Raw genomic sequence first — 23,856 nt, 5'->3', positions numbered from 1 at the left:
TGGCCTAGCTCTAAATTTAAGGTTATGCCCCCTCTCCCATCAAAGGAAATTGTTTCTCTCTATAGACCCTATTAAATCCTTTTAATCATAAATACCTCAGTTAGATCACCCCTTAATCTTCTATACTCGAGGGAATACAAGCCTAGTCTATGCAGCCTGTCTTCATAATTTAACGCCTTTAGCCAGGTATCATTCTGGTGAATCTGCGCTGGACCCTCTCCAAGGCCAATATATCCTTCCTGTGGTCCTTCAATCTCCTTAATGAGAGTGCCTGACGGACACTAACCAGAAAGGTCCCTTGGAATTCCAGTTTATATGAAAATAAAGTCTAGTTCGTGATCATCATTTGAACTGCTGTTTGTGCAAAAATCCACTGTCCCCACAAATCCCATCTCTGACGCCTTGAGGGTAATTTTGACTTTGATGATGGTGTAAAACGGACAATATGAATTCAGCTGCTGTTATACATTGCTCCTGATTTTCATTTCCATTGTGGAACCCATTTTTTAAAAATCAAGTTTCATATGTACCTGGGCCCACTGTCCAAATTTGGAGTGTCTGTATGCAATTCGACATTCACATGCAACAGATCAGTGCCCTCCTAAATCTCTCTTATCCACACCTGGGTAGACTGATTCCTCCCAAAATGGGACAAGAAGACTTTTGGAAGATCCCCAGTAGGCTAAATTCTTACGGTAAGGCCCTCCTCAGCTGAAGGATTCAGACTCTATGCCAGTTCAGACAAGTCCAACAGGGACTGAGGGTGAGGCCTCTGAATCTGGAATCGGGTGGATCTCTTGTCTTGTTTCTGGGCGTGCCTTACTATTCGGTTTTCATGAAGATACATAATAGGTCAGTGAGGGATGGCATCAGAATACGAACTGGAGCTAAGAGGGAATACAAACTTCCACTCTTCCCCCTTCTTTCAACATAGCTGCATGTAGCAAATGATCAGCCCCAGGCCTGGCAAATTAATTGCAGGGCCCCAGCCATCGGAGGAGGCCAGGCATCATGTAACTTTGATAACCCAAAAAATTGTACATGTGATTAACTCACAGGAGATGCAGGAAGTGATCAGCCCTGCAACTGGAGGATCAGTGTTGGGCCCTTGGCAGCAGAGGGAAGCCAAGCCTGGGTGATTTTGGCCAAGGTTTAACTTCTAAAAGCCTTGACACTGAAGTGAAGGAGAGGAGCACGAAACACTGGAAGATTTTCAGATGATGCAGTATTTGCTAATATTCCAAACACTGAAATATATAATTTTTTTTGTTCTAAGTGTTTAATGTACTACTCAGATGTAGTATTTTTCAGCACTATCGTGTGTGCTAAAACATCACAATGAAATGTGCTAACTATATCCTTTGGCTGGAAATGGGAGTAGATTCAGTGTCTAGCTGAGCCATTACTGACAAGGAAGGTCCTAGATTTGACCCCTAATCTGTGCTGAAAGTTAATCTTCACTAAGTCATCGGAAGGGACACTGCAGTTGTTCTTAGTGTGTCTGGTTCGGGGAGAGGAAAATTGGTCAAGGTCCCTGGTCCTGATTTCATTTTCGTGATCTGAAGGATTTTGGACTTTTCAACATGGACTTTTAAGGAAAACTTAATGGATGGTCCAGATACCCTGGATTACTTGCTGAAAGAGCAGAATTTGGTTAAAAGTATTAACAACAAAGGGAAAAACACAGAACTGTTAAACTTGACCAAACTCAGAAGACATGCTGGGAAGTTGACCAGGTTCGGAAGCTTTAATGAATATCATTATTGCTTCAGACTGTTGAAGACTAATCGCTGTGTTCAAGAGACTTGCTGTTCTTTTGGAGATATAAGGTTAGAGATAAAGCAAACCATAACAAAGATCTCCTGAGAAAGAGGAAAAGCAGCAGCAAAGAGAAATATAAAAATAGCCGTTTTTAACAGTGATTTCTAGGAGACAGAACAAGAAGAAGACGTCTGAAGAATCAACCCCTCAGTCTCCCAGAAGAAAGGAGTGAACAACCTTGCTTCTGAGTTGTACTCCCACGTAAGGTAAGCATCTTTATCTGGAAAACTGTTGTCAATAATTGGTTTTATAGACATTAAGACAAGTTTTTTTCAGTCTCGTTTTGATTCTTACCGCTAGTACTTTGGTTGAGGTTCTTTTTCTTCCCTTCTTTCCCTCCTCCCTTGGTCAAATAGCCTGTCCCCATATTCTATTGAGGTTCGAACATGATTAATGGCCGCTCTAAATTAGCTACCAGAGACCCCTCGGCACACGTGAAACTGTGTTTTAGTAAGGAATCAATGTAAAGGGGAAATTGAGGTGTTCTTTGTATACATTGCACTGGATTCTATAAGTTCATTACTGGATAAACAAAAATTGAACATGAATTTTATACTGAAGTGCAACAGAATGAATATAAACTGTGAGTATTGAATTTTTGTAATTCCACTAAAGCTGTTAACCTGAAGGTGTTGAAATGTGTGTGCAAAATGTACAATTGTCTTTTTTTCTAAATTTTAGTTTCAAAACCTGCACCAGACTGGGAAGGGACAGCAGTAATAAATGGAGAATTCAAAGAGCTGAAGCTTACAGATTATCGAGGCAAATACCTTGTCTTCTTTTTCTACCCACTTGATTTGTAAGTATCAAAATTAATACTCCAAAATAAGTGAATCAGCGATGGCTGTTGTGAAGGAAAATTGCAACCACTGACCATAAAGGAATGGAAGACTGTTTCTAGTGGGGTTCCGCAAGGCTCAGTACTAGGTCCCTTGCTTTTTGTGGTATATATTAATGATTTGGACTTGAATGTGGGGGGTTTGGTCAAGAAGTTTGCAGATGATACAAAAATTGGCCGTGTGGTTGATAGTGAGGAGGAAAGCTGTAGACTGCAGAAAGATATCAATGGACTGGTCAGGTGGGCAGAAAAGTGGCAAATGGAATTCAATCCAGAGAAGTGTGAGGTAATGCATTTGGGGAGGGCAAACAAGGCAAGGGAGTACACAATAAATGGGAGGATACTGAGAGGTGTAGAGGAACAAAGGGACCTTGGAGAGCATGTCCACAGATCCCTGAAGGTAGCAGGACAGGTAGATAAGGTGGTTAAAAAGGCATATGGGATACTTTCCTTTATAAGCCAAGGCATAGAATATAAGAGCAGGGAGGTTATGCTAGAACTGTATAAAACATTGGTTAAGCCACAGCTTGAGTACTGCGTACAATTCTGGTCACCACATTACAGGAAAGATGTGATTGCACTAGAGAGGGTGCAGATGAGATTTACGAGGATATTGCCAGGACTGGAGAATTTTAGCTAAGAGAAAAGATTGGATAGTCTGGGGTTGTTTTCTTTGGAACAAAGGAGGCTGAGGGGAGATGTAATTGAGGTATATAAAATTGAGGAGACTAGATAGGTCCTCCCTATCCACTCTATTTCCCTTAGCAGAGGGGTCAGTGACCAGGGGGCATAGATTTAAAGTAATTGGTAGAAGGATTAGAGGGGAGCTGAGGAGAATTTTTTTTCACCCAGTCGGTGGGTGGGGGTCTGGAACTCACTGCTTGAAAGGGTGGTAGAGGCAGATACACTCAACTCATTTAAAAAGTACTTGAATGTGCACTTGAAGTGCTGTAACCTGCAGGGCTACAGACCAAGTGCTGGAAAGTGGCATTAAGCTGGATTGCTCTTTTTCGGCCGGCATGGACACGAATGGTCAAATGGCGGCCTGTGCTGTAACATTCTTTGATAAGGCGTATTCTGATCATGTCACTGATTAAGTACAGTTTAGAGTTCAGTCCACGATGCTATCTAGTATAGTCTTAACCCTGCAGCGTTCACATTTTATGCCTTGCTTGTAATTATTTGGAGATAGTACTTGGCCGTATATTTTCAATTCCCTAGATTTTTGCCAGCTTATGGTTTCCTGGGCTTGAGCAGTCACCCCTCTGTTTTCTGAAGTTTCTTCAGATATTTGGATGTTTTCTGTCCTTGCTGTTTTCAGAGCAGCCCAGTAGGGAGGGAGACTGACTCCTGAGGCTAATAGTTTTTGTGTAAAAAAAAAAGTGGTTGGGGAGGAGATACTTTGAAGCTCTTGCCCCTCCCCCTCCCCTTTCTGTTCCCTCCTCCCTCAGGCCTGCCTCCCACATTATGATCTGCTGATGGATTTCTACTTTTCCTGTTACCACTCCAGCCATCAGTATTTAGCAACTCTGGTTCAGAACGTTTTGCTGTTCACACTAGAGTTTTAATCCCACCAGCCCTCCCGAGAGCGACTTCAAGGTGGGAATCAATCAAGAACTTGGATTTTACAACCCCACACCTCTCCTTGCATGCCGTCAACCATGAGGAAAGATTTATTCCCTTTTTATTTCTCACAATCCACCTCAGTTCAGTTACCAGCTCTTTTTACTTCTTTATGAACTGGGGTGGGTGTGACGTGGGAGCTTTGCCCAAATTCAAGTTTCTTACCAGGATTGGCACAAAAGTTGGAGGTATGACGAGGACTATAACGGATTTGAGGAAGATGTAGACAGGCTAGTGGAGTGGGCAGAGAAGTGGCAGATGCAATTTATTGTGGATAAGTGAGGGAATACATTTTGCCATTTAAAAAAAACATGCAATGGGAGTGTGCACTTAATGGAAAAGATACTAAAGGACCCAATGATTCAAATACATCATTCCCTGATGTGTTGAGTGCAGGTAGATAAAGCTTTATAAATAAGGACACCATGTAAAGAGGTAATGATGAACTTTATAGAAATTACAACACGGAAATAGGTCGTTTGGCCCATCCAGTCCGTTTTGTTGTTTATCTTCCACACGAGCAGTATCCCAATCCCATGTGCTTGCCCTGTTCCCATATCCCTTTATTCCCTTCTCCTTCAACCACCTATCTAACCTATTGTTAAATTATGACATGGTCTCTGCATCGATCAATAACTCTGGTAGCATGGATCATAGCCTCACAACCCTTTTTTTTAAAAAAAAAGTTTCCCCTGCTCCCTATCCAAAATCTTAAATTTAATCTTGTATCTGTATCCCCTTGTTCTAGATCCTTCAATCATTGGAAATAATCCATTTATATCTACTCTGTCTCATCCCTTCATAATTTTAATCAACCTCTATCAAATTGCCTCTAATCTGCTGTTCTAAAGAAAACAGCCCAGTTTTTCTAATTCTTTTTGTATTTGTATGTCCTCAAACCATGCAGCATCCTAGTGAATCTTGGTTGTACCCTCTCTATTGCCTCAACATCCTTCCTATAGTGTGGGGCTCAAAATTGCACACAGTACCCCAACAGTGGTCTTACTAAGGTTCACCATTACATCTCGACTTTTATATTCTATACCTCTTGCCATAAAACACAGTATTCCATAGCTTTTTTTATGGCCATATCTACTTAAGGTGCTGCTTTTAAGGTGTTGTGAACCTGAGCTCCCAAATCCCTCTGCTCTTCCACATCACCCAGCTTTCCCCCATTCAAAGTGTAATTAATTATTTATCTAAAATGCGCCACCTCACATTTACTGACATTGAATTCCATCTGCCACTTTTTTGCCAGTTCCACCATCTTATCAATATCCCTTTGTAGCTTCCATTTGGTCCTCAATAATTCACTCTGCCTACTATTTTAGTATCGTATGCAAATTTGGACATCACTCCTTCTGGACCTATAGCCAACTAATTGATGCACACAGTGTTCCGAAGTGGTCCCAGAACAGAACTCTGGACATCACTACTCACTTCCAACATTTCTGAGAAACTGCCCTTAATGCCTACTATACAAAACATCAGTTAGTGCTGTATGCAGTTTTAGGAGCCCCCATATAGAAAGGATATTGGGAACGTCCAGTTTCACCAGAATGTTGGAATCATAGAATGATATAACACAGAAGGCGGCCTTTCGGCCCGTCCTGCCGATGCCATCTCTTTGGTTAGACCAGACTTGGAGTACTGTGAACAGTTTTGGTCTCCATATTATGAAAAGGATATAAAGGCACTGGAGAAGGTGCAAAATAGATTTACTCGGTTGATACCAGAACTGAGAGGTTATACCTATCAGGCAAGATTGAGCAGGCTGGGGCTCTTTTGTCTAGAAAAGAGAAGACTAAGGGGTGACCTGATAGAAGTCTTTACCCTATCAAACCCTTTCATAATCTTAGAGAAGATGTTTCCACCTGGTGGGGGATGCCAGAACTCGGGGCCATAAATATGAGATAGTCACTAATAAATCCAATTGGGAATTCAGGGGAAACTTCTTTACCCGGAGAGTGATTAGAATGTGGAACTCAACTACTGCTTGTGGGGTGACTAGCATAGATGCATTTAAGGGGAAGCTAGATAAACATGAGGGAGAAAGGAATAGAAGGACATGGTGATGGGGATAGATGAAGAGGGGAGAGAGGAGGCTCATGTGGAGCATAAACACCGGCATAGACCAGTTGGGCCAAATGGCCTGTTTCTGTGCTGTAATTCTTTGAAAGAGCTATCCAATTAGTCTCACTCCCCTGCCCTTTCCACATAGCCCGACAACTTTTTCCCCTTCAAATATTTATCCAATTCCCTTTTGAAAGTTATTATTGAATCTGCTTCCACCATCCTTTTAGGCACTGCATTCCAGATCATTACAACTCCCTGTATAATTTTAAATTTAAGAAAAAAATTGATGGCCAGGTATAAGAATTTATAGTTATACGGCAAGGCATGAATACTGGAACTGTTTCCACTGGAGCAGAGAAGGCTAAGAGGAGCATTAATAGGTTTTTAAATTATGATTGGTTACCCACTGTCCTGTAAAGTACTCAGACATATCCCTGTACAGAGAGTTTTGTGAAAATGAAATATTCACCATATATGTTTGTCAGCTGGCAGTTTTCCATTATACTGGGAATGCAGCACCATATTCTAGTCAGCAAATTGTGCTGTTGCATTTTGTAGCGATGTTTACGAAGTAGCAATAATACCAGTGCAAATTTGAGTTTTTTTTAAAAAGATGCTGTAACATGAACAGATATTGACTTGATAAACTTGCCTCCTTTTGAGTTGGCACCATTTATACAACCAAAATAAATTCAATGCGATAATAGATTTCCTTTATGGCCAGTAATTGAGTGCTTTTCACGTGGAGTGCTCTTCAAAGCCATAGAACGGTTACAGCACAGAAGGAGGCCATTCGGCCCATTGAGCCCGTGCCAGCTCTGAGAGTGTGATCCAGTTAGTCCTCTTTCCCCATGGCTCTGCAAATTTTTTCCCTTCAAGTATTTATCAATTCCTTTTTGAAAGCCACGATTGAATCTGCTTCCACCACCCTTTCAGGCAGCACATTCCAGATCATAACTACTCGCTGCATTTATTAAAAAAAAAGTTTCTCTTTGTCGCCTTTGGTTCTTATGCCAATCACCTTAAATCTTTGTCCTCTGGTTCTCGACTCTTCCATCAATGGGAACAGTTTCTCTCTATCTTCTCTGTCTAGACCCCTCGTGATTTTGAATACCTCTATCAAATCTCCTCTCAACTTTCTCTGCTGTAAGGAGAACAACTCTGGCTTCTCCAGTCTATCCACATAACTGAAGTCCCTCATCCCTGGAACCATTCTAGTAAATCTTTTCTGCACCCTCTCTAAGGCCTTCACATCCTTCCTAAAGTGCGGTGCCCAGAATTGGACACACTATTCCAGTTGTGGCCAAACCAGTGATTCTGTAAAAGTTCAACAAGTCTTGTTTCCCTTTTTGTATTTTTTTAAAAAGAGCAATTGGTTGCTGTGTGTACAATTTTACGTGCAGTACGCTTAAGTTTCTGCCTGTGGCCTCTTAACATTTAAGTGTGTTCCTTAAGCAAAGGTCTGAATCTATAACTGATCCATTATTCACAACTGTTTTGTTTTCTAATTCACAGCACGTTTGTTTGTCCCACTGAGATAATAGCTTTCGGTGACAGAATTGAAGAGTTCAGATCTATTAATACCGAAGTAGTGGCCTGTTCAGTTGACTCTCAGTTTACACACTTGGCATGGTAAGTAGGGCAGTACTTATTATAGTTCATACTTCACGCTTTTAGAATGACATTAGCTCAGTTCATCAACTGAATTGTTTTGCTGGGTTTTGTGCAATAAGCAATGAGCTAGATTCTTGACTTTCATTTAAATGAATTCACATGCAGCATAATTTATAATCAAGGATAATTACATTCATCAGCTAATACTATTGATTTTATTACATAGCATTTTACAGCACAGAAACTGGTCATTCAGCCCAACAAGTCTATGTCCGTGTTTATTCCACATGAGTCTCCTCCCACCCTACTTCAACTCACCCTGTCAACATATCCTTCTATTCCTTTCTCCCTTGTGTACTTAACTAGCTTCCCCTTAAATGCATCTATGCTATTTGCCTTAACCACTCCATGTGGTAGCGAGTTCCATTTTCCTACCACAGACATTAAGCTAACTAGTCTATAATTCCCTGAATTTGTTCTATCTCCCATTTTGAATATAGGAATAACATTAGCTGTCTGCCAGTCCAGTGGCACTATTCCCTTATCTGTTGACTTTCTATACTAGTGCCTCTGCTGTCAGCTTCCTTAGCTTCTTTGAGTGTGTGCAGATGCAATCCATCCGGACCCGGGGTTTTATCCTCTAAGTTTGTTTAGTTTATCAATTATCTCCCTCCTATCTTAATGATTTTAATAATTCCTGATTATCCTACACTGCCTGTCAGGCTGGTACGCTAATGTTCCTGTCCGGGGGTAAGCTCTGTGCGTGGATGGGTACATGCCTGCACAGAGCTCATCTCTGGTTTTTGAACTTAACTGCGGGTAGGCTTAAAAAGGTCCAAGCAATCCACGAGCACCTCTTAAACCTAGTTTGACAGTAAAGGGAATCCGTGCAGGTCAAACAGAAGTGGAGTGAGATTCTATCCCCTCCAGAGAATCTCGCGTCATTTCTCCAATCCGTCGTTGAGTCTCAGTACTTTGTAATTCTAGGTGCTTATCAGTGCTAAGGAATTGCAGATGTAAACAGTTTGTGTAAATGTTTTTCAATCTTGTCATAAAAGTAAAGAGTATACTTCTTAAGGAGATTATTTTGCTTTATTAAGGATAAATACTCCAAGAAAACAAGGAGGACTAGGACCAATGAAGATCCCACTGCTCTCAGATCTAACACACCAAATTGCAAAGGATTATGGTGTGTATTTGGAGGACCAAGGGCATACACTTAGGTAACTGGAGAAAATCCATGCTAGAAAACATAGTATCAATTTATCATTTACCATTATAAACCATAAGGTGTGAAAATAGGAAAACTGCAAATAAGAATGGATATGAAAAATACATGTAAATGCAATAAAACTTAAAATATTTTTATTGTATTGTGGTCCAAGTATGTGCAGTTTTTTAATTACTTTTTTTGCTTGTAACAAAAGTGCTTTTGCTAAAGCGTTTACATTTTTCTCACTTTTTCAACTCCTTAATCACTGAATTCTTGAGTTTAACATCATTAAGTAATTTGTTAATGGATTTGGTATGGAGTGAACAAGTAACATTACTGTGATTATAATTGCAACATGTAAGACAAATCTCTTCTGCAGTCTGTATAACTGATGTTTATCCATTTAATGTAAACAGCTTTCCAGGGAGACATTTAGAATAGAGTTTGTTTAACATCAGACTATGCAACAATTTGTATTTATATAGCACCTTTTAACATAAGGAAAAGACCAAGCCACTTCAAAAGTAGGCTTTAGGAGATGTGACCCAAAGCTTTGTTGAAGAGATTTGTTTTGAGAAGATTTTTGAAAGGTGACGGAAGTGGAGAGGTTTAGGAAGATAGTTCCAGAGAGTAGATAGTGGCAGCTGAAAGCTCAACCACCATCAGTGGTGGGATGATCAGAAGGGGGTGGTTTAGAAGACTGGATACAGAGGAATGAAGTGCCTGGGGGTAGTTATAGGACTGGAGGAAGTTGCTGAGGTAGGATGAGGTGAGATTATGGAGGTTTTATAGACTAGAATGAGGATTTTAATTTGAATGCATTGAAGACCGGGCACAAGTGTAAGTCAGTGATGGGTGAGCAGGACTTGGTGAGGGACAGGATATGTGTGGCAATTTTAAATAAGTTGGAGATTATGGAGAGAGGAGATTGGGAGACCACAAGGAGAGTGAATAGTTGAATCTGGTGGTGACAAATGCATGTTTCATGGTTTTATTGTTGGAGGACGAAGGTAAGGGTGGAGGTGGGTAATATTGTGGAAATGAAACTAAGTGATCTTGGTGATGGATAGGATGTGGGATTTAAAGCTCAGCTCAGAGTAAAACAGGATGCCAAAATTGTGACTGGTCTGATTTAGCCTGGATGTGGCCAGGGAGGGAGATGGGGTCAGGAGTGAATGGAGTTGTGGTGAGGACCAAAGATTGGCTTTGGTCTTGAGCTGGAGGAAATTGCCTCATCCAAGACTTGATGCTGTACCAGCAGGCTGACCACATGGAGGCAGTTGAGGGATCGAGAACAGCAGTCGAGAGATGAAGCTGGGTACCATCAGCGTCTGTGGAAGCTAGCCCTGTCCCTGCAGCTGATGTCACCGAGGGGCAGTTTGTAATCAAGAATTGTGAAGGTGTTGAGTGAAAATGTATTCGCAGGAAGAGCATGAGTTACTACCTTTTTAATTCACTTCATAAACACATCTGATTGTCTGATCAAAATGGTTCATCTTTCTCTAGTGTGCTAGTTCCGGTCTTTTGATGTATGCCTTCGGCTGTTACTTGTAGTCTTCTACAAACTTCTGTTTACAGCTTTCTTCCTCCTTCAAGCTTCTACTGTATAAAGCAAAAATCTTCCTTTTTTTTAAGGTAGTTTGATGGAAAAGAGAAGGCTGAGGGGCAACAACCAAAACTGGGCCATTAACGATAGTCACTAATAAATCCAATAGGCAATTTAGGAGAGTGGTTACAATATGGAACTCGGTACCACATGGAGTAGTTGAGGCGAATAGCATAGATGCATTTAAGGGGAAGTTAGATAAACACATGGAGAGAGAAAGGAATAGAAGGATATGCTGACAGGGTGAGATGAAGTAAGGTGGGAGGAGGCTCGTGTAGAGCATAAACACCGGCATGGACCAGTTGGGCCGAATGGCCTGTTTCTGTGCTGTACATTCTATGAGAAGTATCTTACCTAGATTAAAACACTATTCAGGAAATCTGACATCAATCACCAAAGTTGAGGATTTCACTACAACTGCAAATTCCTGTCCACACTATATCTGAGATATATTTTACATCTGCATCAGATTGAAAGTTACCACCTTGCCTGTTAATTGAGATTTAGGACATTGTTTTCATTATTAGCTCAGATTCCTTGTTTCATCTTAAAGCAGATGTACTTAAATTCTTACCAGATCAGTTTTCCAAGATTTGCATCTTGCTGATGTCTGATTATGCATAAGGAAAGGTTTTTTTTTAAAAAGTAAATTTAACCCTTTGCTTATCATGTTTCCAAATGTAGGTCTCTATCTTTTTAAGGAGTCTGCAATGTCATCAAACTTCTGTCTGGGACATAGCATCACAAGTGCTGTCTGTCTGTTTTTCCTCTTTTCCTGTATACTAGAATTTCTGCAGTGTCTGTGTCATTAGGGTAGTTGATGCATGCTGATTATAATTTTTCTCTCAGCATTTTAATGAATTTGTAAATCCATGTACAAACATGTTTTTAAGTGTTCACCAATATAGAGGAAAATATTTTGTCTCTTGGAAGTTAGGATAAGGGATTCTGTGTGCCAATCTTTGCAGGGGATCCCCCATGCAGACAGGTTTGAAAACCCCTGTTTTTTTTTGGTGGGGGGGGTGGGGGGAGAAAGCATGCTAAGGAGTATAGTATTTATAAGCTGGTTCAATGGGTCTGTCATCGGTTAACTGGAATTCTGTCAGCAGTTTTATCTTCCAACTTTGCAGAATTATTGACCCTATGGTGTATGGCTTCCTACAGCTTCTGCTACACCTTTGTATTCGGTACATAGCTTTGCCCAGTGCAGTTTATGTTGATGAGTTGATAGTTATACATTTTAATAGTGTTGAAACTGGATAGCCATGTGATGAAGGATGGATTACTAGAGCCTGGTCTTTAGTTGCCTCCAAGCCTTTATTCATAGAGATTCCCTTTACACACACCACACCCTAGCTAAGCTCTCCTACAGAAAGGATACAATTGATGCCCACCATCTGAATACAGTTAACTCTGCTTGATACACACTGTTAATTGTATAATTTGAGATTATTGCCTGCAAATGCACTATTACCATTTCAAATGCTACACCTTCAACCCAATTGGCTGACAGTAAACAGCATTCACTTTTAAGATGGTCTATTTTTATATTTGTGTTGTACTCTATATTTTAATATTTTCTCTGGGTTTCATTTCTAACCTGCAGTAATGCTTGAGGTGAATACTTAATGAAAAATGTGAGACTAAACTGGTCAAATTTTAAACAATTTTACAACACCAAGTTATAGTCCAGCAATTTTATTTTAAATTCACAAGCTTTCGGAGGCTTCCTCCTTCGTCAGGTAAATGTTCAGGAGCTCCTCGAAGCCTACGCATTTATACATATAGAACAATACATGGTGTTTACAGACTGCCCCTGCAACTGCCCGTTGCCAAGGCAATCACCGTGTTCAGACAGAGAGGTGTCACCTGCAGAACCCCCGAATACACTTTCAACAAAAAAACAAACAGGAAAAAAAAAACAGAGAGAGGCAGAAACATCCGGAAGGCAGAGAAAGCCAGCAAATGACCCATTATATTAAAAACAGATAACATTTGTTCGCTGGTGGGGTAACGTGTAGCGTGACATGAACCCAAGATCCCGGTTGAGGCCGTCCTCATGGGTGCGGAACTTGGCTATCAATTTCTGCTCGACGATTTTGCGTTGTCATGTGTCTCGAAGGCCGCCTTGGAGTACGCTTACCCGAAGGTCGGTGGATGAATGTCCATGACTGCTGAAGTGTTCCCCGACTGGGAGGGAACCCTCCTGTTTGGCGATTGTTGCGCGGTGTCCGTTCATCCGTTGTCGCAGCGTCTGCATGGTCTCGCCAATGTACCATGCTCTGGGGCATCCTTTCCTGCAACGTATGAGGTAGACAACGTTGGCCGAGTCACAGGAGTATGAACCATGCACCTGGTGGGTGGTGTCCTCTCGTGTGATGGTGGTATCTGTCGATGATCTGGCATGTCTTGCAGAGGTTATCGTGGCAGGGTTGTGTGGTGTCGTGGACGCTGTTCTCTTGAAAGCTAGGTAATTTGCTGCGAACGATTGTCTGTTTGAGGTTGGGTGGCTGTTTAAAGGCGAGTAGTGGAGGTGTGGGGATGGCCATAGCGAGGTGTTTGTCCTCATTGATGACATGTTGAAGGCTGCGGAGAACATGGCGTAGTTTCTCCGCTCCGGGGAAGTACTGGACGACAAAGGGTACTCTGTTGGTTGCGTCCCGTGTTAGTCTCCTGAGGAGGTCTATGCGATTTTTTGCTGTGGCCCGTCGGAACTGTCGATCGATGAGTCGAGCGTCATATCCCGTTCTTACTAGGGCGTCTTTCAGCGTCTGTAGGTGTCCATCGCGTTCCTCCTCGTCTGAGCAGACCCTGTGTATTCGCAGGGCCTGTCCATAGGGGATGGCCTCTTTGACGTGGTTAGGGTGGAAGCTGGAAAAGTGGAGCATCGTGAGGTTGTCCGTGGGCTTGCGGTAGAGTGAGGTGCTGAGGTGCCCGTCTTTGATGGAGATTCGTGTGTCCAAGAAAGAAACTGATTCTGAGGAGTAGTCCATGGTGAGCTTGATGGTGGGATGGAACTCGTTGAAACGCTGAAAGACGCCCTAGTAAGAACGGGATATGACGCTCGACTCATCGATCGACAGTTCCGACGGGCCACAGCAAAAAATCGCATAGACCTCCTCAGGAGACTAACACGGGACGCAACCAACAGAGTACCCTTTGCCGTCCAGTACTTCCCCGGAGCGGAGAAACTACGCCATGTTCTCCGCAGCCTTCAACATGTCATCAATGACGACGAACACCTCGCTATGGCCATCCCCACACCTCCACTACTCGCCTTTAAACAGCCACCCAACCTCAAACAGACCATCGTTCGCAGCAAATTACCTAGCTTTCAAGAGAACAGCGTCCACGACACCACACAACCCTGCCACGGTAACCTCTGCAAGACATGCCAGATCATCGACACAGATACCACCATCACACGAGAGGACACCACCCACCAGGTGCATGGTTCATACTCCTGTGACTCGGCCAACGTTGTCTACCTCATACGTTGCAGGAAAGGATGCCCCAGAGCATGGTACATTGGCGAGACCATGCAGACACTGCGACAACGGATGAACGGACACCGCGCAACAATCGCCAAACAGGAGGGTTCCCTCCCAGTCGGGGAACACTTCAGCAGTCATGGACATTCATCCACCGACCTTCGGGTAAGCGTACTCCAAGGCGGCCTTCGAGACACACGACAACGCAAAATCGTCGAGCAGAAATTGATAGCCAAGTTCCGCACCCATGAGGACGGCCTCAACCGGGATCTTGGGTTCATGTCACGCTACACGTTACCCCACCAGCGAACAAATGTTATCTGTTTTTAATATAATGGGTCATTTGCTGGCTTTCTCTGCCTTCCGGATGTTTCTGCCTCTCTCTGTTTTTTTTTTCCTGTTTGTTTTTTTGTTGAAGGTGTATTCGGGGGTTCTGCAGGTGACACCTCTCTGTCTGAACACGGTGATTGCCTTGGCAACGGGCAGTTGCAGGGGCAGTCTGTAAACACCATGTATTGTTCTATATGTATAAATGCGTAGGCTTCGAGGAGCTCCTGAACATTTACCTGACGAAGGAGGAAGCCTCCGAAAGCTTGTGAATTTAAAATAAAATTGCTGGACTATAACTTGGTGTTGTAAAATTGTTTACAATTGTCAACCCCAGTCCATCACCGGCATCTCCACATCATGGTCAAATTTTAGGCTGGTATTCTCGCCACTAGTTTGCGAGGAATATGTGATTATCTTGCCTTACTGTCTGTGCATCTTGTGGTAACATAGCTAGAAATGGATGATCAAAAGAACAGTTTAATTTTTCAGCAGCACTTGTATATTTATGCTTTCTCATTAGTATTATAGTGATATATTGTTTACTTCTGAAAGATTCATCAATCCAGGACTAACGCTACATTTTGCCTTGTGGTTTTTATGTTGCGAATGGGACAGGCAGACTTGCTGAGACCTGTGACTGTGCTGCTCTTCTAGCTCCCATGTAGAATGTGGCTGTTCCCAATGTATGCTCATTGGAAGCCCATGTTTTGTGCCTTTTGATTGCTGCTCTCGGGACCCATGCAAATTCAAATCTAGGGTTTGGTCAGAGGTGTGGAGTTTGAGTTCATTTATACTGTGGTGTGTTGGCAGTATTATTGCCGGTGGAAAAGTGCCATCAGTTTCGGTTTTGTTTTTTTTGGTTAGGACAACTCTAAATCAGCATCTGGCCTGGTGGGGAAAGGTGGGGGCAGGGGGATGGGAATGGGAGAGAGAAAAGTAGCATAGTTTTATATTGTGGAAGTGGTACATAATTAAGGCAGTTTGTGTTGTTGCCAAATCTACCCTATTGGCAGTAACAGTAACCACACACTGATAACTCCAAGGCACTCTATAAATGCAGGTTGTTGTTGAAGTAGTATATGGAGAACAGCTCCAACAAAACAAATACTTTTATAGTTTGCTGCTGCCTCTTCTCGAGCCTACTTTGTCGATGTACATTACGTTAAATGTACAGCTTCATCCATCATGGAGAATAAAGTTGACACTAATACATAGTGTTTTTCTTTCAGAGGCCTTTTTATTATTGATGACAAAGGAGTTCTGAGACAAATTACAATGAATGATCTTCCAGTGGGCCGGTCTGTGGATGAAACACTTCGTTTAGTTCAGGCATTCCAGTATACTGACAAACATGGTGAAGGTACGCAGGAATATCATTTGAGCTAAGTGCATGAGACTTATTTCAGTCGTCATTTCAATTAAATTGGCAAAAATAAAATACTTGGAATAAAATATTGCAGAGTGAATAGTTACACTTTTTTTGCAAAGAAGTTGCTGCAGCCTGAATTCATGTACTGTGTTTTGATGTCTGGTCTTCGATTTTTATAGTTTGCCCTGCTGGTTGGAAACCTGGAAGCGATACGGTAAGACTGTCGTTTAACTTAAAATCTTTGACCTTGTCTTTATGAAAAGGGAGATTTTATTTAATATAAATTTGCTACTAATAAATTACACTTAAACATTAACATCCCTTTGTGTTGGCTTTATCAAATCTTCGGTGATATTGACTTTAAATATAGCCCCACTTGAAGCTTTTAAAAAAAAAAGTCACAGCACATTAACACCTGTAATCATACTGCTGATATATTTTAATTAGATCAAACCAGAAGATGTCATGAAAAAGTGGTGGCCACGAGACGACTTGTAAGTAAACTCTGGCAACAGGTGTGATTACAGATGTTAAATCGCTGCGAACATTAAAATTGATTGTATGTAAAATGTGTATTGTACTTAATAGAAAATGCTATTAATTTAGGTAATAGCTTATCTTTTTCATGGCATTCTGTACTCTCAGCAGCTTCCTTCACACTGAACTGAGCAGAATTGACAAGTTTAAATGTGCTGCTTAGATTCTGTATTAAGGACAGGAACTGCCCACTTATCAGCACTGCAGACTAGATCACTGGAAGCAAGTTAATCTAACTGGGACTTCCTGTTGGAATTGGGAATGTTTTGGACAGGTTATTCTAGATCTGACAGGTCAGGTGGTTGGAGTCATAAGAGGGCGTGTAGAGGATCTGCGAGCAAGACCTAAACCTAATAACTGAACATCACCATTTTGGTGGAAGTCGCAAGTAAATAACTCGATAGTTTTTCCAAACTAGCTTGGTATTTATTTTGAGCATGCAGTGCTCAATTTACTTCACAATGTTGCCCTCGAGTTCAACCAGATACTTGCAGAGACAAGTATCCTCCCAGGAAGTGCATTCCCTTTTAAAGTTTGGGCTTTCATTAATTAAAAATTGCCAAAATCAAAACTGAGCTTTCGTCACAGAATTACAGACTATGAAGCATGCTGATTGGCCCAAATGTCCCGATCAAAAACCAAAAATGTGCTAACTCATCTTTCCATTCACTAAAGAGCGACCATCACAAAATCAACCAATCAAAATCCTAGAAAAAATTCAAGCTTATTGGTTGTAGCCATGTTGGTTCCACAACCACCTAATTTAAATCTGGAAATAACTTTAAAGCTGACTATTCCATATTGCACATCCATCTGGAAACCCCCACTGGCCTTCCTTCTCTCGGGCCTCAACCTTGCGTGCTGCTTTTTTCCTCGCAAAATCTGGGCCTCCCATGATACCCGACAGTGTTGCTCGTGTGCCTGGCTGATGCATCAAGCCTCATTTATTTTATGGTGTCCTGCACATGTCTGTGCATGTATGAATGCCTGTACCACACCTCCCTATTCACAAGTGTTCCTAAACTCAATGAATGCTCCCAATCTTTTTTGTCTGCTGTGCCACAACTTTCATTTTGCTTATCGTTGTTCCATTAGTTCCCACAAAGAATCTTCCCACCTGATACATGTTTGGTCACGTCTTGCTGAATATTCTGGGTGTGCGCTTTTTTAAAAAAATGAAAATTTAGTACATCACTAAAGGGATACATCAAAGCAATACAGATTGGGACATCCAAAAGTGGGAGGAAATAGAAGAAATGACAATAAAGGCCCTTCAGCCCATTTGTTCATGCATCCTGGACAAGAAAAGCCCTCTTTTTCTTCTCAACCCCCCCCCCCCCCCCCCAATCCCTACGCTTGTTGTAATGCTGTACATTAACATCCCTTAACCCCATCCTCAGCCCCCAAAGTCCTTGAAGAGGCAAAATACCAGAGATCTGTGGCTAGTTCACATCCTCTGACAAATTCTTGTTCCCACGTGAGCAATCAGGAGGTCCTGGAGCCATTATTTATTCAGTAATTTTCTTTCATGTAACATCATGACCTCATTGTGCAGAAATGCATCTAACACCTTCATGAAGGACTGTAATGAATCAATATGCAATACATTCTCCAGTATCTTGTTCCACAGGTCAATCACACTCTGGGGGCAGGGTGTAAAATTCCCCACGATTGTACCTTTTTAATAGTCTTAAATACTGGATTGGATCTCTCCAGTGAGTACAAACCCAAGGCATAAAGTCTATCTTCATAGCTCAGTGCCCTTAGATGGGGAGGGAGGGGGATTATCCTTGTTTCAGTGTCACCCTGCCAGAGGACCAAAACTGGACATAGTACTCCAAATGAGATCATGCCAAAGCTTTGTATAATCATAGCAAGGACCCTGTTAGCTTTGGCTGCAGCCTCCTGACTGTGACCGCTCCCAAATCTCTTTCCTTGTGTTTCTTTGGCCAGTATCCACTTGTGTCAGTCTATGTCCTTATTTTGTGTACTTATGTGAATAACTGCACACTTGTCCACATTGGAGGACACTTGCCACTCATGGCCCCACTTCCCCAATCTATCTAAATCCAGTTGAAATCTTTTACTCTCTCACTTTGCCATATAATTTTGTCGTTCACAAATTTTAATGTGCTGTTTATGACCTCCTCTAGATCGTTAATGAATATATTCAAGCCTTGGGGCACACCACTTGTTAACAGACCCATTGCGAGGCTACTCCATTTTAAAAGCAGCCTTTTAACTCCCTGCACTCCATCTGCCAATTTCTAATCCATCTTCCCATTTCTTTCCCCCTTCCTCCAAACACAATGAGACCAAATTTTCTCGCACAGTTCCTCTGTGGCCTTTTTGAAAATCAAGTAGATGTCTACTAGATCTGCTTGATCCACTTTTCTAGTTACCTTTTCAAGAAACTGGATCAGGTTTGTTTTCTGAAGCTGTGTTCATTTTATGGCATTTCTTGATGCTTTCCATTACTTCCCCACCAGAGGTTGGACGCATTGGTCTATAGTTCCTAGGATCAGACTTTAGTCCCTTCCTGAATAGGGGAACCACATGTTGCTCTCGCAATCATCTGGCACCACACCAGTTTTGAGCTATTGAAATATCCCCATGGCATCAGATAGAATGGCAGGTGCTGTTCCTTTAAGCACCCAGGGATATATAAAGTCAGGCCTTGTTTTTCCCACCATGAGTCCTTTTAATTTAGCTAGCACCATTTTCCTTGTGATCAAGAAGCCTATCTTTATTGTTGTCCAATCTGCTGGTCAAGACTGATGCAACCTTCTCAGTTTAAAAACCAATACATACTACCTGCCATGCTCTTTTCATCCCTTCTAATCCTCCCCATTTCATCCTGCAATGGTCCTGTTTGTTCCCTAACTGACCTTTTGAAATGTAACAAGCATTTCATTGAATGCCGTTGTCCTGAATATGTTCTACTTTTCTCTCTAGATTCATTTTGGCGTTCCTAATACTTTGTCAAAACTGTTTCTTGTACCTTTCTTTACCTAAGGGAATAATACTTTGTATATCTTAAAATACCTCGTGCCAGTGTTGAATTACTCCCATCTAATCATTGTGGTCTCCTCTCATCATGGGCTCAATTTTACCACCCGCTATCGGGTGCGTTTCCCGCGGCGGGGGGGGGGCTCCGAAAATCGGAGAATCCCGGCGCGGTAGCCGAGCCCGCCCCGAACCCGCGCACTTCCGGGTTCCCCGTTGACGTGCCGGCGTGCGCGCGCAGCCCCTGCTGGTGGGAATCCCGCAGGCAATTAAAGCCAGCGGGATGCCACTTGACAATATTTAGTTAGGTATTTCAGGTCATTAACTGACCTGATTAAGGGACTACTTGGGATTTTAGAACAAAATGGGACTGTTTCCCACACTGGGGGAAACACTCCCAGCTCGAATGAACGTGTTGCAGCCGTCAGCCTGTGGCAGCTGCAAAGGTCCATTTGACAGGTGGGGGTCTCTGTCACTTGGGACAAAGTTTGGCCCCCACCACCCTCCTCCTGACAGTCAAAGTCACCAACCTGCACACGTACCCCGGGGTCAGGAGACATGTACCTACCTTGCGGACCCCCTCAGATGTACATCGTGCGGATGGGGGCTGCCGTAGCTGCAGTCATGACCTCCTCGGAGGGCGAACAGCCTCGCCATCCACGCCGTCCACCTCTGACACGTGGAGCTCCACAACAGAGTGCTGTGACACATCCACCTGTACAGCAGGAGGGAGGGCTACGGCAGAGAGAGATGCGTCGCAGAGGGCACTACCCTCGCCACAGGGTCCACAGACCGAGGCTCAGCCTCCTGGACCTCTCTGAGCAGCAGTGCACACAGAGGCTCAGAGTCACTCGACACGTAGCCGTGGACATCTGCAGCCTCTTTCATGCCGAGCTGCTCCTGGCTGGCCCGAGCACCATCTCCTTACCTGTCACTGTCAAAGTTACCACTGTCCTCCACAACTTCTCCGCAGCCTGCCAGGGTGCAACCGGCGACATCGCCGATGTCTCTGTCGTCTGCGCAGAAGAGCCCTGCAAATACACCTACACCCACTCTGCAGTGACACAATGGGTGGCATCAGTGGTGGGTCCTCATAGTGATACCCAGGAGCAGGCATTATTGCACAAACCAGACAGGATTCGCGAAGACATGGCAGTAGTGGTGCCAATATAATGTGTGATGTGAGTTGTTCTGAAATTCAATACAAGTAACACCCATGACAAACCCTCAAACACCCTTGTGCATCCCCTTCATGCTCACGACACGTTTGCCTTACGCTGCCTACTGCACACATGTGATGCATGCCCTGTGGCTGCAGCAGAGGTTGTGGCAGGTTGAGTGAGGCTGGCCACGAGAGGGTGAGTATGGGATAGAGCCATGAGATTGTATGAGGATTGGGTTGCGTGGTAGTGGCGGGGTGAGTACTGGCGAGGTGAGTAGGTACAGGTAAGATGAGGATGAGGTTTGAGTGGGTATGAGGGGTGATGTGACAGAGTAGTGTTGGCAGTGCCGAAGGAGATGTGGGGTGGGGGCAGTGCTGTGGCAGACGGAGTGTAGGGGAAAGACTACGTGTACTCACTGTGGCTGACCTACTGAGGTCATTGGAGCGCCTCCTGCACTGTGTGCAGGTGGGTGATATGTTGGTGGTGCAGGTGACCCCCTCTGCCACCTCGAGCCAGGCCTTCCTGGTGGCAGAGGCGGGCCGCCTCCCGCCCGCCCGCCGGGTGGAAGATCTCTGTCCTCCCCCTCCTCCTCACCCCATGTATTGATACCTGGGGTGAGGCATCATTAAACTGGGAGCAGCCTTCCCCCTGGGCTGCTCCATGCAGTCATCTTTGCTATTGGTTGCAGCATCTGTCAGTGGAGGACTGCCCCTTTAAATAGAGCGCCTCCAGCTGACAGATCTTACTGCGCATGCGCAGCCCGTCCGACGCGCAGATCAGCAGCGGGGAACCCGGAGGAGCAGGTAAGTGGCTCCAATTAGTGGTTTGCCTGCTACGATCGCGCGGGAAACCCACCAATTTCACCGGGCGCGTTACCCACGCGCCCGATAGCCCCCCCGCCGAGAACCCGCAGCCCTGCTAAAATCGGGCCCCATATGTTTTCCTTTTCATAAGGATATAGATGTATATTTATTTCCTCAAGAATTTTTAAAAGTATCCTATATTTTTGATCTTGTCTTTCATATATTACTTGGATAGTCCCCTTTATGTTATGATGGCCAGAACTCTGTGCAGCTGAAGTGGGGCCTGCCCAAGGCACTGTTTAGTATTAAGCCTATTCAGTGGGATTTGTATTTGCCTTTTGCAGTATAAACCAGCATAATATTTGCTTATTTCTTGCCGCCTCACTATTTATCCATGATGAGCAATGAGTCTTAACTGCCCACTGCTAGGTTCTGTGTCTTTTATTATTTTTTACTTACAAAATGCAGTAAGTTGCATTTATCTATATCAATTGCTGCAGACACTGTCCAGTTCTTTTTTTTTTGGGCTGCCGGTCCCCTAGCTTGTGATATCTGCAAATTCAACTACTTAGCATTGAACCTGCAGTTCCAGGATATACACCCCCCCCCCCCCCCCCCTCCTCCCCAAAACCACAACTACTGTCTGCTTCCTTCTAATCTGTTACTAATCCATGTCCTTTGTTACTCTTTATACCAACTGACTTAACTTGTAAAGGAGTCTCATGCAGCATCTTATCAAAATTCTTTTGGGCATCAAAGTTCGCTATGTCCTATGGCTCCTCCTGTCAACTTGGGATGTTGCCTTTTTATTTGGGGCAAAAAAATAGCGAGTCCGAGTTTGCTTAGGCAAGACCCACCCCTTCTAAATTGTGTTCAGTGTCATTTATTGGGTGTTTTCCTACATGCACTCTTGGTTTTTGTTTCTAAGTCTAGGTTAAATTTTTCTAATTATTGAAATTGTGCTGATGGGTTTGTAGATGCCAGGTACGGCTCAGTCATCTTTTTGAATGTGGGAACTGTATTTACCTGTTTCCAGACTCTGGCCTTCCCAGCAGTCATTGACACCTTCGAAATGACAGTCAGTGCTTCACAAATATTCGCCCTCCTGCATAGTTCATCCATCCAAGGAGAAATGTTAGGCTGAAACCTACATCAAAAAAAGTCTTCAACAAAGCCTTGATTTATGAATAGTGTCATTTAAAAAAAAACATTTCAAATAGTCACTTATCCTGCTCAGGTCCATTTTGTCTTAGGATTTAACTTCCTTCCTGTTTAGCTGTTGGACTTTTTTGCCGTTATATCTGCTGCTTATGTCCCTTCCAGGTTTCTCTTCACGCCTGATCTTTTTGACTTGCATCTGCTTCTATATAATTTTGTACATGGCCACTCTTTCCCTTTTGCCAATGAGTTTTGTATGTCTTTCTCTTAATCTCCCTTTTGATGCAGAGACTGTTGATCCTATCTCTAATTCTCTGATTCCTTTACATTTTTAGGGGCCATCTTGGTCCACTAAAAATCTGCTTGGTCCACTCTGCCCTCCAGACCTTTCAAATTTGGCAATGATCATTTCTATCTTGACACTCTTCACAGTTGAGTGTTGTACTTTCTCAGTTAAGTGATTCATTTGACAGCTTGAGATGTTAAGAGGATCATTTTCAAATACTGGGAAAAATTGCTAATCACAATGTAAAAAATTGCACATCTTGAAGCCATGGCCCATTTGTATTTTTCCTAAAACAGAAAAAAAAATGCACTGACATTCTTTCAAAAGGAAATCATTTCATCTGAATATGAAGTTAAATTATAATTAAGGGAATAATGGTATCACTTAAACACAAAAGCAACTATTGCCCATTTTGGTTCAGTTGTTTGACAGGTGTGACAAGCTACAACCATAATCAGCAGCTCATCTGAAGTTATCAAAACCATTTTGGCAGTTGTTTTGCTAAATATCTTGTTTGATTTCTGTTTTTTATGCTCTTTCCCTTCAGATAATTCCGGATCCAGCTGGAAAACTGAAGTATTTTGATAGAGAACAGCATTGAACCTAATTACATCGGTGTTTTATAATACCTGGCTCTTGATTCAAACAATAAACTGATAATTCTTTGTGTGTGGTATGTTTTCCTGCAGTTATCATTAAATTTTTTTTATTTAAAAAAAAGTTTTTCTTCCAAGCATGTGGGAGAGAAAGACATGTGCATGTGTGAGTTGTTCCCCATTGCTGGAGATCCCATTATATTGATGTTGCTGTACATTCTACCAAGGCAGCAAACAAATTATAACCTTGTCAAATCGGCCTTAAATCTTTTTTAATTTTCATAATAAAAATGCTGATTCCGTTTACATGGCAACATTTATTCTTT

The 23,856-nt window shown here is 42.8% G+C and overlaps 1 protein-coding gene across 2 annotated transcripts in view; it reads left to right on the top strand.

Annotated features, from left to right (window-relative positions):
* Positions 1–23,599, top strand: part of prdx4 (peroxiredoxin 4) — a 28,786-nt gene extending 5,187 nt beyond the window's left edge. The window contains exons 2-8 of one of the 2 annotated variants that reach the window (XM_067992500.1): positions 2,503–2,620; positions 7,874–7,990; positions 9,073–9,195; positions 15,842–15,972; positions 16,161–16,195; positions 16,429–16,475; positions 23,482–23,599. In XM_067992500.1, the coding sequence (XP_067848601.1) occupies positions 2,503–2,620; positions 7,874–7,990; positions 9,073–9,195; positions 15,842–15,972; positions 16,161–16,195; positions 16,429–16,475; positions 23,482–23,485 (575 nt within the window). In that variant the 3' untranslated portion in view covers positions 23,486–23,599. The remainder of the gene's footprint in view (positions 1–2,502; positions 2,621–7,873; positions 7,991–9,072; positions 9,196–15,841; positions 15,973–16,160; positions 16,196–16,428; positions 16,476–23,481) is intronic. The other variant, XM_067992499.1, reaches the window with a different exon arrangement.
* Positions 23,600–23,856: the final 257 nt, after the last annotated feature.

This window comes from Heptranchias perlo, chromosome 11 (genome assembly GCF_035084215.1).
Source record: "Heptranchias perlo isolate sHepPer1 chromosome 11, sHepPer1.hap1, whole genome shotgun sequence".
Lineage (NCBI taxonomy): Eukaryota > Metazoa > Chordata > Chondrichthyes > Hexanchiformes > Hexanchidae > Heptranchias > Heptranchias perlo.
This window is presented reverse-complemented; position numbering and strand designations above follow the sequence as displayed.